The 13,862-nt window shown below is 39.8% G+C and overlaps 1 protein-coding gene across 1 annotated transcript in view; it reads right to left on the bottom strand.

The window, feature by feature from the left end:
* Bmpr1a (bone morphogenetic protein receptor type 1A) overlaps window positions 1–13,862 on the bottom strand; it is a 129,163-nt gene that overhangs the window by 4,094 nt on the left and 111,207 nt on the right. Inside the window, exons 7-11 of the mRNA XM_048339200.1 lie at window positions 13,739–13,838; window positions 7,159–7,303; window positions 4,902–5,094; window positions 3,191–3,488; window positions 1,100–1,275 (exon numbers count right to left, since the gene is read on the bottom strand). Coding sequence (XP_048195157.1) covers window positions 1,100–1,275; window positions 3,191–3,488; window positions 4,902–5,094; window positions 7,159–7,303; window positions 13,739–13,838 — 912 coding nt within the window. The remainder of the gene's footprint in view (window positions 1–1,099; window positions 1,276–3,190; window positions 3,489–4,901; window positions 5,095–7,158; window positions 7,304–13,738; window positions 13,839–13,862) is intronic.

The raw sequence follows: 13,862 nt of genomic DNA, 5'->3' as shown, positions 1-13,862 counted from the left end.
TTTTCTAAATTAAAAAGCAGGGAGGAAAAAAAAGCTGGGAGTCAGTGGTTCACCCCTATAATCCCAGCTTCTCAGAAGGCGAAGACCTGAGGATCAAGGTTCAAAGCCAGGCTGGGCAGGTAAGTCCAAGAAACTCTTTTATCTCCAATTAACTACCAAAAGGTTAGATGTGAAGCTGTGGCTCAAAGAGGTGGAGTGCTAACCTTGAGTAAAACAAGTACAAGGACAGTGTTCAGGCTCTTGGTTCAAACCCCAGGACACACACACACACACACACACACACACACACACACACACACACACACACACTTACAGGAAAAAAAAAGAAGGAAAAGTAAACCCCATAATGCTACAGTAACAATGGCTCAATGGTCCTCATAAGCAGAGGTGCCTATGTGCAATGAGCTCAACTACGGTTTGTAAGTGCTGGCGGGTCTCTACTGAACTTCGTATGGCAACACTTCACATATGTCACGCTTCACTGAAGGAAGAATTAATCTCAACCCGAGGGGCTTCCCTGGGAGAGGACTTTTACAAGTCTGTCTTGGTTTTCTCTGAATTTTGCTGCAGGCCCCTGGTTCTCTTGGCTGACTTTTGACTTTCATCCTTACATTATAATAAATCTGAGCAGTGAGGACAATTCTATGCTGAGTTCTATAAGTGTTACCTAAGGACTCAAAAATGAGCTTGTGGACCCAACATAAACAACATCTAAACAACATGAATGGAACTTTTGGGAGGAATGTTAATAGTAGGGTTTGAACCCAGGGCCTACCGAGGCAGGTGTTCCACCACTTATGCTACATCCCCCTCTCTTTTGAGCACTGTTTTTAGACAGTGTTTTCTGATTTTTGCCCAGGCCAATCGCTGGTGGGGATTACAGATGTGAAACACACATACCCAGCTTGATGCTTGAGACAAGGCCTTAATTGGTAGAGTGCTTGCCTAGCATGCATGAAGCCCTGGGTTCGATTCCTCAGTACCATATAAACAGAAAAAGCTGGAAGTGGTTCTGGGGCTCAAGTGGTAAAGTGCTAGCTTTGAGCAAAAGAAGTTCAGGGACAGTAAAAACAAACGAACATACTACTCAAACTCTTACCTCCTGTGATACAACGACGAGCCATTTCCCAAATGATTAGGCCAAAGCTATAGATGTCTGCCATTATGTAGGGCTGGAAATGGTTTTTATTTAGGCTTTCATCTAGCACTTCGGGAGCCATGTAGCGTTTGGTGCCAACTCTGGTATTCAAGGGTACATCAACTTCATTTGTATCACTGCAACAGAAAGAAGTCAAAGCACTGGCTGAGTGAGGGTCAGGAAAAAAGTCATTTTCCTGTTTTTCTCAAATGTGTCAAAGTTTCAGTCATTCCACATTCCCTGTCAGAGATCCTTGGGGCCAGATACATTATGAAATTTAGCATCTTTAGAGCAGAAATCATATATTCTTTGAATATATACTATATATGAATACTTAACATGCTAGTGGGGATTGTGGTTACTGTCTTAACTTTAGTTCTCTGCAGCAAACACTAAGACTGTTCATAACAAAGCCATTAAGACAACAAACTACTTATAAGGTGTGTGAACTGTTCACTGTCAGCTCTTGCCACTAAGTTTGGTGCCCCTCTAGAATTTGAGAAAAAGGGTAGATAACTACATATGAGAAGTGAACATGACAATAAAGAGGAATCATTTTCCTTTCTCACAGGTGAGGCTCAGCAGTCGAGACTGGATTACATTTTATACTTCATGGGTCATATGAATTTAGTTATGTTAGCAGTGGTTTTTTTTTTTTTTTTGGCCAGTCCTGGGCCTTGGACTCAGGGCCTGAGCACTGTCCCTGGCTTCTTTTTGCTCAAGGCTAGCACTCTGCCACTTGAGCCACAGTGCCACTCCTGGCCGTTTTCTGTATATGTGGAGCTGGGGAATCGAACCCAGGGCCTTATGTATACGAGGCAAGTTCTCTTGCCACTAGGCCATATCCCCAGCCCCATGTTAGCAGTGGTTTTACAAACATCTTGATGTTAATAAATTGGTCACCAGTTTCATAAGTTTTGGACTGAATTTTAGAGTTAAATACATTAATACTTTGTTGCTTCTGCCTTAAGGTCTGGCAGGTTCTGAAAACTACCTTTAAGCAGACAACAAGACGATACATTGTATCTTTGAAAATAGCATCTAGTGGACATTAACTCTGACATACACTAACTCAACTCACAACAATAATCAAGGAGAAAGATTTACATGGTGATTATAGGGTTCTTTTGGTTTTTTTCTTCTGCCAGTCCTGGGTCTAGGACCTGAGCACTGTCCCTAGCTTCTTTTTGCTCAAAGCTAAGCCATATTCCCAGCCCATGATTAGTAATTTTAAGAGTTTCTTAAAACTTGTAATTCTAATTTTTTAAAATTAATGACAGGGGCTAGGAATGTGGTAGAGTGCTTGCCTAGCATGCATGAAACCCTGGGTTTGATTCCTCAGCACCACATAAACAGAAAAAGCTACAAGTGACACTGTGGCTCAAGAAGTAGAGTGCTAGCCTTGAGCAAAAAGAAGCCAGAGACAGTGCTCAGGCCCTGAGTCCCAGCCCCAGGACTGGCTTAAAAAAAAAAAAAGACAATATGTCAAGTGGAAATAAATTATAATAAGTAATAAACTATCTCCCCATATTTATGAGTACAAACTGATATCCTTTCTGAAAGGATAATACAAAATATGCCATAGTTAAGTATATGCAAACCTTTAGTAGCCCCTTCTCTAGAATTCCATCACCAATGCTCAAGGATATAATATATGTGGGTAAAATACAATAAACTTACAATAAAATTAAAAATACAAACTTCAAACAACTTTAATGTTTTGTAATATGGAAAAACTTCTATTTCATTAAAAACTGTATCTATAAAAAGGATGAAATAGGTGTACACAAACTGAAGTAGGAGGAATTCTACAGCAGGAAATCAAGAATTGTGTATAGTCTGAGGATGTCACTCAGTGGAAGGATTGCATGCTTGCTTAGTGTAAGCGCCAATTCAATCCCCAAGGATCAAAAAGAAAATAAAAAAGTATAACAGGATAGTTTGTTTTTTTTTTAAAGAAATCTTCCCACCGCTCATCTCAATGAATGAAAATAAACAAATATCTTTCAGAGATTAAAATAAGTTTAAACCTGTGGGCAAAGAACCATGTACCTGTTGAATTTAACAGCAAGGCCCAAGTCAGCAATGCAACAACTTCCATTTTTCTTGATGAGGATATTTTTGCTCTTTAGGTCTCGATGAGCAATTGCAGGCTTTCCTTGAGTACCATAAATCTCTGTGTGGAGATGGCACAGACCGCAGGCAGCTGAGTAAGCTAGCTTGAGCAGGGCTCTGGTATCGAGTGTGGCACACTTCAGAAAGTCGTAGAGAGATCCATTTTCATGGTAATCAGTAATCAAATAAAGTTGAGTCCAGGAACCTGTGCCTTTAATGTCTGCTGCTATAAAACCTGATTAGTTATGTTAAAAAAGTTAGTTATCAGGAATAGCCCAGAAGAATTATAAATGCTTATTCAGAATACTAAGAACAATTCATGTATTACATGCTTGGCAAAATCATTTAAATATTTTAACCAAAGATTTTATTTCTATCATTTATACATATAACTATACCTTTGCAATGAAACTGCAGTAATCTCAACAATAGTCATGAAAATACTAATAATACAACTAGGATCACATAATGTGTAACAACTTAAAAAAAGATCAATCTACATGGTTCTCGCTCTATTGGAAAGGGTCTCAACTTACTTTGATAATGTGAAAAATGTTTAAGGCTGAAATGTTTAGCTCCTCACTAAAGCAACTCCTAACCTGACCACATGCACCATTCCATACCTGCTTTGTTTATACTGTAGCCACAATGTTGCCACACCCACACACCTCACTTATCTTCACCTTCTCTCTTCCTCTTTCCCTTAAAGTGGTCGTAGAGATCTATACTGGCTTGAATAGTGCCATACTCCTCCCCCCAATCTTGTCTACCAGGAAACTGTAAATGTAACCTTATTTGGAAACAGGGCTTATATAGATGGAATCACATTAAGACGAGGCCATGGAGGATTAGTGTAGGCCTAATTCACTGACCAGTGCATGTAAGATAGAAATGTGATTGTAGACACATAGGAAAGAAGGCCATGGGACAATATAAAGGAGATCGGAGTGCTATCTAAAGGTAGGGAATACCAAAGAGCAAGAAAGGATCCTCCCCATAGAGCTTTCCGAGAGGGCATGGCCCTGAAAACACCTTATTTTCAACTTCCAGTATCTAGAACTGCAAGGCAATAAACATACTTGTTTTGTTTTAAGCCTTCAAGTTCATGGTAATTTGTTATACCACAAATAGAAAACCAATAGAAGTGCCTGTTTTATGCCTGGTGACAGGCTACACACTCTTCAGATTAGTAAAACAGTAGTTAAAAAGAAAGCTATGGACCCTGCTGGTCAGGTAATGCTTAAATTACTTCATACTGTGTGAATGGGGGAGGGGGGTGGTGGTGGTGGCAGAACACATGCACAGTACAGAAATGCATGTTGGCTAGTTAAGCTAATGAAAGGTAAAAGCAAACATAGTCACAGATACCCCAGAAAGTCCTTATTTCTATAAGGACTTGGTTCTCGTTACTATATGAGTAAGTCCACTGAAGTAGCATTTATTGTCCATTTGAAATGAACTGCTACTCAGGTAGACAGTAAATGAAGAGCCCAAATGACATTTGGGAGTATATTTAAGGTGCTGTTCTATTGGACTGCCAATAGCCAAACATATGTAGCTGAATTCATATGGATACATTAGGCAGGTTTCCACCCTCAGCCTTAAACCCATCAGAATACAGAGCAGACTGAAATGAAATAGTACCCACCAAGTATATTTTCATGGCGCATGAGCACTGTTTGGTAGATTTCTGTTTCTCGAAACCAGCTAGCTTCTTCAGTTGTAAAAAATACTTTGACTGCCACTTTTTCACCACGCCATTTTCCCATCCACACTTCTCCATACCGGCCTTTACCAACTTGTCGAACCATTTGAATCTGTTTGGCAATAGTACGTTGAACCTTTACAGAAAAAAGTAAAAAAGTTTTGAATCTTGATAAATAGAATCTACTAAGAATAACAAAGGAGGTATGATAGGCCATTCCATCAAAAAAATCTTGGTATAACCAACCAATCAACTCCAAATTAAAATGTATAAGGTATTGAAAAGAAATGATGTACCATGTATTCTGAAATCATACACAGTGGAGCAAACTACAAAAACAGTCATCTTTGGGTAGTTTTCTTCCTCACAAATTCAGGCTCTGGCAAGAGAAAGCCAATGTGATGCTGCAAGCGAAGATTTGACAGTGTACATGCATCCAGGCTTGTCCTTTCTTTTTGATTCCAACAGAGTGCCTGGGAATTGCTAATCTTATTCATCAACTGTACTACCTAGCTCTACCTGAGCAAGTCTAGCAAACATACTGCCCAGCAGTCTCATAGGATCACGTGGCTTAGAGCAAGCAGGTATAGCTGGGATTACAGGCTTGAGCCACAAGTGTGCCTGGCCCCACCTGGCTTTTTAAAGATAGGATCTTTTTTTCTTTCTTTGGCCAGTTCTGGAGCTTGAAATCAGGGCCTGAGCACTGTCCCTGGCTTCTTTTTGCTCAAGACTAGCATTCTGCTACTTAAGCCACAGCGCCACTTCTGGCTGTCTTCTTTATATGTGGTGCTGGGGAATCGAACCCAGGGCTTCATGTATACACTCTTGCCACTAGGCCACATTCTTAGCCTCTTGAGATAGGATCTTGCTAACAACTTTTTGCCTGGGACGAGTTTGAACCAGGATTCTCTTTTATTTTTGCTTCCCAAGGAGCTAAGATTACAGATATGAACAACTATACCCAACCTGAATATTGACATCTTAATATAGAGTATTAGTCTTAAAATTGAGTCCTCTGATTCATAAATTGGAAGATATATCAATACCCAGTTAGGTCTTCATTAATTTCAACATTTTATAATTTTCACTGTGAAGGTCTTATATTAAAAAAAAATGTATCCTGAAATCATTCCACTGCTTCATTTCCCAATTATTTGTTGCTACTGTGCATTAATTCAATAATATTTATACAATGACTTTGTATTCTATAACCTGATAACTTACTAGTTGTAGTAACCTTATTTTATCATTGTTGGGATTTTCTATGTAAACAATCACTGTCTGTATATGAAGGTAATTTTTTAAAAATTTGTTTTGTTTTTGTTGCCAGTCCTGGGGCGTGGACTCAGGGCCTGAGCACTGTCCCTGGCTTCTTTTTGCTCAAGGCTAGCACTCTACCACTTGAGCCACAGTGCCACTTCTGGCCATTTTCTATATATGTGGTGCTGCGGAATCGAACCCAGGGCTTCATGTATATGAGGCAAGCACTCTTGCCACTAGGCCCTATTCCCAGCCCCCATGAAGGTAATTTTATCTTTCAACTCAACTATATATTTCACTCTATATGGTTATCTTGTTTTTGTTTCTTTCTTTTGTTTGCTTTTTTTTGTTGGTCCTGGGGCTTGAACTTGGCTGGGACAGTACTGTCCCTGAGCTCCTTTTGCTCAAGGCTAGCATTCTACCTCTTGAGCCACAGTGCCACTTTCTGCTTTTTTGGTGATTAACTGGAGATAAAGCGTCTCATGGACTTTCCTGCCCTGCTGGCTTTGAACCCCAATCCTCAGATCTCCATCTCCTGTGTGGCTAGGACTGCAGGTGTGAACCACCAACATTAGGCTTATCTTGTAGTTCTAGCCTTCCCTAAATTTGATTATCTCTATGTACATTAACCTGTTAGAATTATAACCTCTTTAAATCTGAAACAGTTATACTTCATTCAACCAAATAATCTTATGATTATTCCTCTTTCAGATGGCTATTAAAATGCTGGAGAGCCAACCACTGTAGAACATGTTTTTAATCCAATCTACTGAGGATGTGGAACAGAAGGAACATGGATTTGAGGCCAGCCTAGGGAAAGGTAACAAGACTTTGTTTAAAACATAAAATAAAAGCCAATCCTCAATCAGACTTCTTTCTTATGCTCTTATTTGTCTCATATAATATGTAAGTTTACATGTCTTATATCTTTATAACTTACCAATAAAGGTAGCCCCGATCCACTACCAGAGCTTTGTGACTGATCAATAAGGTCTTTTAATGATTCTCCTACTGGAATAAATGCTTCATCCTGTTCCAAATCACGATTGTAGCGACGTCTGCTTGAGATGGTCTTACAATAATGTCTTTCAAATAAAGCAGAAAAATCTACATTAACATTCTAAAACTATAAAATTCTGAGCTAAGGAAAACCTTGGGGTTCTCAACACCATCATCCTTCCTCCAGACAGAATCATATCTGAAGCAATTTTGTCATAGGAAAATAGGCTGTTATAGTATGCCTAGAAATGGGAGCTTAAAAAGTAAAATGCTGTGTTGTACAAATGGAGAGATGCCTACAGTGCACTGATGGATTGAAAAAACAGACTGAACAAAATTAGGCATCATGACACACACTTATAATGCCAGAACTGTGAGACAGAGACAAAAGGATCTTCAGTTTAAGGGTAGCCAGGGTTACGCACAAGAACCTGCCTAAAAAAGCCAAACCTAGCATTTTAGTGGCATCCCGGCTGTAAAAAGTATTTAATATTTTTTGTCATGTCAAAATTTAAAAAGATGAGAGGGGATAGGTAGCATATTTGCTTTCTAGTTCGAATTTACCCATATACAATTACAACTACATTTTTGTGTTAAGTGAAAAAAATATATTTGCATGTTGAAAAGAGAAAAATTTGCCATGACTTAGCCTGAGAAACAGCTATTCCCCAAGGTTTGCTAATATAATGGTGTTTTAATAAACATTTCTCTGGGCTGGGGATATGGCCTAGTGGCAAGAGTGCTTGCCTCGTATACATGAGGCCCTGGGTTCAATTCCCCAGCACCACATATACAGAAAATGGCCAGAAGTGGCGCTGTGGCTCAAGTGGCAGAGTGCTAGCCTTGAGCAAAAAGAAGCCAGGGACGGTGTTCAGGCCCTGAGTCCAAGCCCCAGGACTGGCCAAAAAAAACAACAACAACATTTCTCTGCCTTCCCTCAAGTGCTGATGTATGATTTTCCTGATAGCATATACAAAATCCAATTTTATAAATACTACCAAGCTGCTTTTCAAAGTAAAATACTCCTGTCAAAAGAAAAACACACGGCTGGGAATATGGCCTAGTGGCCGAGTGCTTGCCTCATATACATGAAGGGTTTGATTCCTCAGCACCACATATATAGAAAAGCCAGAAGTGGCACTGTGGGTCAAGTGGTAAAGTGCTAGTTTTGAGTAAAAAGAAGCCAGGGACAGTGTTCAGGCCCTGAATTCAAGCCCCAGGACTGACAAAAACAAACAAAAAAACACAATTATTTCCCTACTTTCCAACCTAAATCTTCAAGTGTCATATTTTTAGACTTTTGCCAGGCTGGACGAGTATGATTTAATTATGTTTCCTCTAAGTATGAATTCTTTTCCTTCTCTTTCCCTCAATTGCCTACTCAATTAAGGTTTTATATTTTCTTCTATTGGTTCACAAGACTTCTTTATAAAATCTGGACATTGACACAGTCTCTAATACTCATGTTACTATAATGTTCTCTGTGACTGTGGTAATGTTCCAGTTTATGGTGCCTATAATTTTAATGTAGTTAAAGTAACCAATCTCCTCTCAATCTTCTCAACCCCAATGTCATAAATCATTCTCTCAATGTTTGAAAATTTTAATTTTCTTCAATCTACTTGGAATTTGTATCATGCAATGGAAATGAGAGAGCAAAGTAAACTTGTTTCCTGTATGGGTAAGCTCGATTTAGCCATATTTACATAGTTGTGTCTGTGTGCGCACAGTACACAGGTACTGGGACTTCAACTCATCAGGGCTTGGGTGCAGTCCCTTAACTTTTTCACTCAAGACTGCACTCTACCACTGGAGCCACAGCTCCACGTCCATACGTACAGTTTTATTTTCACGATTAAAACTACATAGTGGGCTGGGGATATGGCCTAGTGGCAAGAGTGCTTGCCTCGTATACATGAGGCCCTGGGTTCGATTCCCCAGCACCACATATACAGAAAATGGCCAGAAGTGGCACTGTGGCTCAAGTGGCAGAGTGCTAGCCTTGAGCAAGAAGAAGCCAGGGACAGTGCTCAGGCCCTGAGTCCAAGCCCCAGAACTGGCCAAAAAAAAAAAAAAAAAAAACTACATAGACTGGCCTAGAGTGATTGGGCAAACCTGTAGGCCAAGCATTCAGGAGACTAAGTAAGGCAAGAAGATCAGGAGATCTGGCCAACCAGGGTATAGTGTGATTTTATCTATGGCTCTAAACAAACAATCATAAAGAAAAAATGACATGGCCAACTGACTCAAATGGTTTGAAATTCAAAAGGCACAAAAGGACGTACAAGTAAAAAATCTGTCTCCCACATCATTTCCAAGTCATCAAATCACTCTTTGGAAGGCAACTATTGCCTATTTTTCTGAAGAAATGGAAGTAAACAAAACATGTATAGTGTTGGTAACTTCCTCTGCTTTATTTTTCCTTTGGGAAGTGGCAGTGCACTGTAGGCACTGCTCTGCACAATGCTTTTTCACTTAGCAATGCACCTTAAGTTTTACACAGCAATCTACTGTGTGGCTATCTACTATTCTCCTCCAAGGAGACGATTCTATCTCATTACATCCAAATGTGAAATAGAACACTTCTCTGGTGTATCAGCAGTCTTCCTTCCTACAAGTTAGAGCTGAATCTGGAATTCTGTGGAAAGCTCCACTGGCTTCCTTAAAGGCTGTCCCTGAGCACAAGCCTTTCACCATCATATAAGTGCTCATTTTTTCCTATGCCATAGCCTTGTGTCAACATTTTCAGAAGTTAGATTTCAATCCTTACCACATTTTATATTTATAAAACTTAGCACTTGATTTTAATCAAAGTTCTCTGTTCATCTACTTTTATTTTATTTTTTGCTGGTCCTGGGGCTTGAAAGCAGGGCGTTGGATGCTGTCCCAGAGTCTTTTTGTGCTCAAGGCTAGTGCTCTACCACTTGAGCTACAGTGCCACTTCTAGCTTTTTCTGAGTAGTTTATTGGAGATAAGAGGGCGAGAACACGGACTTTCCTGCCCAGGCTGGCTTTGAACCATGATCCTCAGATCTTAGCCTCCTGAGTAGCTAGGATAACAGGCATGAGCCACCGGACTGGCTTCATCTACTTTTAAATGTCACATAGTTGTTGCTTAGTAGCAAAACAGCACTCCTCTGTCTTCTTCCCTTCTCCCACCAATTTCAGAACCACAAATTTCTTTGTTTCTGGTCACTGAACTCAGGGGCACAAGCTTGCTAGGCAGGCACTCTATCACTTGAACCATGCATGCCTCCAGCTACTTTTTCCACTGGCAAGATCTTGCATTTATGCTTGCACTGCTCTAGATGTGGGCCTCCTGTTTACTCTTCTGAGTTGATGGGGATGACAGTGACATCTGCACATCACTGCCATCATGATTGACATGTCTCTCCTGAACTTTTTTGCCCAATCTGGCTTTGAACTGTAATCTCTTCATCTCTGCCTCTCAAGCAACTAGGCTTATAGGCTTAAGCCACTGCATCAAGCTTGCTTTTTTTGGGGGGGGGGGGGGGGGAGGGGGGTTGTGTCTTTCTTGTAACCAGTGCTAGACTTAAAACTCCCGATCCTCCTATCTCGTGCCCTCCTCAGTTCAGGTGTGCAATACTATACCCAGCAAACCTTAAGCTTCTTGAAGCTTAGGTTTTTACTTTTTGCCTCATCATTTCCAAATAACATTTTTGTATTAGTTCTTTCAGTCTTTCCAGCCTTGGGCTCTTAACCTCACATTTTGGAAAATGAACATTTAACTCATCATTTAACACTCTTCAGTTGGCAATGACCAGATTACTGACCTCTTACCCACCTTCCTGCCCCTGACACATCCCTCCCTCTCACCAACATCGCCACCAGGAGAACCACTACATGCAGCCCACACACCACCCACCCAGCCCCATCACAGGTTGGGTCTAGACCTGGTCCCCTGCAGTTAGTTTTCTACAAACTACCACACTTCTGTGAGGGCCACCTTCTTCCACACTTCAATCCTCAGCCTCAAAAACCACAAGATGTTCCTCAAATCTGCCCCATGGAGGCTGGCAAGAGTGAGGTGAGGGGGTAGGGTCAGGAGGGCCCTGCCTTGATGATAGAACCTGTATTACCCCATAGCTTCTTGAGAATGCTTTCTTGGCAGGGAGCTGGAAAGTTTTCTGGACCTCTACCCCCAGAAACAGAGACTAGGTTGCCTTTGTTTTGATGTTTGTGGCCTCAGAATTGACCATTTCCCTCGAATTCTCCCAATATAGCTGTAACATATTATTTATTTAGATCAACATCCCCATCTATATTATGACTAAGTATATATTAACATATGGCCTCACACTATGATTTATTTTTCCTGTATAAATTCTTCCCCCCTCCAGAGTAAGGGCAAGGATCCATCACTTCTGAGGGAACAGAACTGAAATCCCTCCACTTCAGGGGATGTGCTAGCAATGCTGCCTGTTTTGGAGAAGGGAGTTGAAAAAAAGAAGGGAGGGATCAAAGTCTTGTGCACATAAGAACCTATAGCAGTGCCTGACACAAGAGGTAACCTATTCTAGGGAATGTAAGTAAACTGCTACTCAGTACCAATCAGAAATGTTCAGCACAGTTGGGCACCAAGGACGCACGCCTGTAATCCCAGCTTCTCACGAGGCTAAGATCTGAGGATTTTGGTTCAAAGCCACCCTGGGCAGACAAATCCAAGAATCCCTGCCTCCAAATAATCAGCAAAAAAAGCTAGACCTGGAGGTGCATGGCTCTAGTACAAGTGGCAGAGTACCAGCCTTGAGTGGAAAAGACCCAGCAAGAGCTCAAGGCCCTGAGTTCAAGCCCCAGTAGGGTAGAGAGAGGGAGGAAGACCAAAAAAATTCCAAATTTAATGAAAACCAGGAACCCCTAAATCCAAAAAGCTCATCAAACTCTCTAAATATTAAAAAATACAAAGAAAAGGTATAATTGGATTGCTTAAAACCAGTGATAAAAGGAGGAAATCTTAAATTTACTGTGGATAAGGGTAGATTATAGCGGCTGGAGTATGCCTATGTGCCTCCTACGTTCTGCAGCCAAACTCTCTGAAGGCAGCTCCTGTTTCGCAGAATCAGTATTAGCACTGACATTCTGACCAGTAGCTGTTGCTAAATTTGTAGGGCTCATTAATTACAGGTTTCACTGTAAGATGTCTGCCTATGCTATTTTACTTGGCCCCAATGGCAGTATTTTTAGGTCTTTTTTTTTCTTTCAGGTTGCAGATTTCTGTAACAATAATTTTGTCCATTTCTCATTTATTTCAGTGTAGACAATTTTTCCAAATGCATTTTTCTCATATAGCTACCTAGTCTCAAATCCATTTACCTTAAAATAATTTCTTCAGTGATCTGAAATGTTACCTTTATCGTATAATAAATTTCTTCATGTACTTAGGTTTTATTTATGGGTTTACTAATCTGTTCCACTGATATCTTAGTATTATCCCATTATGACAATGCTTTAGTATTTAAGTTTATATTCACCAGGAGGTGTCTTTTTTTTTTTTAAAGTAACATCTGAAATTGTGATTAGGTGCAAATACTTTAGAAGCGCCAAAGTATAAGTAAGCTGGTTTCTGGAGACAAGCTACAAAAAAATAAAAAAATAATAAAAAAAAAGATTCAGACATTAACACAGCTAGTACTCTACAAATAAGTGTGTGTGGGGGAATCATGGGTATTCTTGAACATAGAAGTATGAAGCTGTGTCCATTTAACTGGTAATTTCTTTCTCTTTAAGGACCTAATAATTTAGTTAAATTAAGGAACTTTGTAATTAGAGGATATAAACTAATGATTTCTGAAAAGTACATAGCAATCAATCTTTCTGCCAACTGGCTTTATATAACAAAATATTTTGAGCGTATCCAAAAAATGTGGTACCTATACATAATGGAACTTTACCATTAGAAAGAATAATATGCCATTTACAGGGAAATAAATGGACCTAGAACAAATCATATTAAGTGAGGAAGAAAGCCAAGCTCAGAAAAACAAACGGCACATGTTTTCTCTCATATGCAAAGCTAGATCTAAAATACTGGGATATAATAAATTATTCAGGTATCTAGATTATTCACACACAGTGAGACAAAAGGAGAATACTTTTAGGAAGAAAACAGAAAGGCACAATGTGCATCTGATCACATAAAATAGTATTTATCAAAATGAAATCCAGGAAATGGAAACAAGAGGTTTTTCTTTTTTGCTACTTTGGTTTTCTTTTCTTTTCTTTTTTCTTTTGTTCATTTATATGTGTTTGGGAATGTTAGAGGAAGCACAGAAATGGACAAAGGGTGAACAATTGCAGCAATGGTACTAACTGGACACTATGTTGAAATGAACTATACAAATTATGGGTGGGGATGGGAAGGAAAAACCTGGGAGAGAGCTAGGGAAGGGGCGACATTGTCCAAAAAAGAAATGTGCTCATTAGCTGACTTATGTAACTATAACTTCTGTTCATCATTGTTATAATAACAATAAAAAATTTAAGAAACCACAAATATCTTACTTGTAACAAAAGCAGCTGGAGAAGATGATCATAGCAATTATGCAGACGGCCATGGAAATGAGCACAACTAGCCATCGAATGCTGCCATCAAAGAATGGCCCTGACAATGGAAACAGACAAGTAA

Source organism: Perognathus longimembris, chromosome 2, assembly GCF_023159225.1.
Source record: "Perognathus longimembris pacificus isolate PPM17 chromosome 2, ASM2315922v1, whole genome shotgun sequence".
NCBI lineage: Eukaryota > Metazoa > Chordata > Mammalia > Rodentia > Heteromyidae > Perognathus > Perognathus longimembris.
The sequence above is the reverse complement of the archived record's forward strand: the minus strand, read 5'-3'. Positions and strand labels throughout refer to the sequence as shown.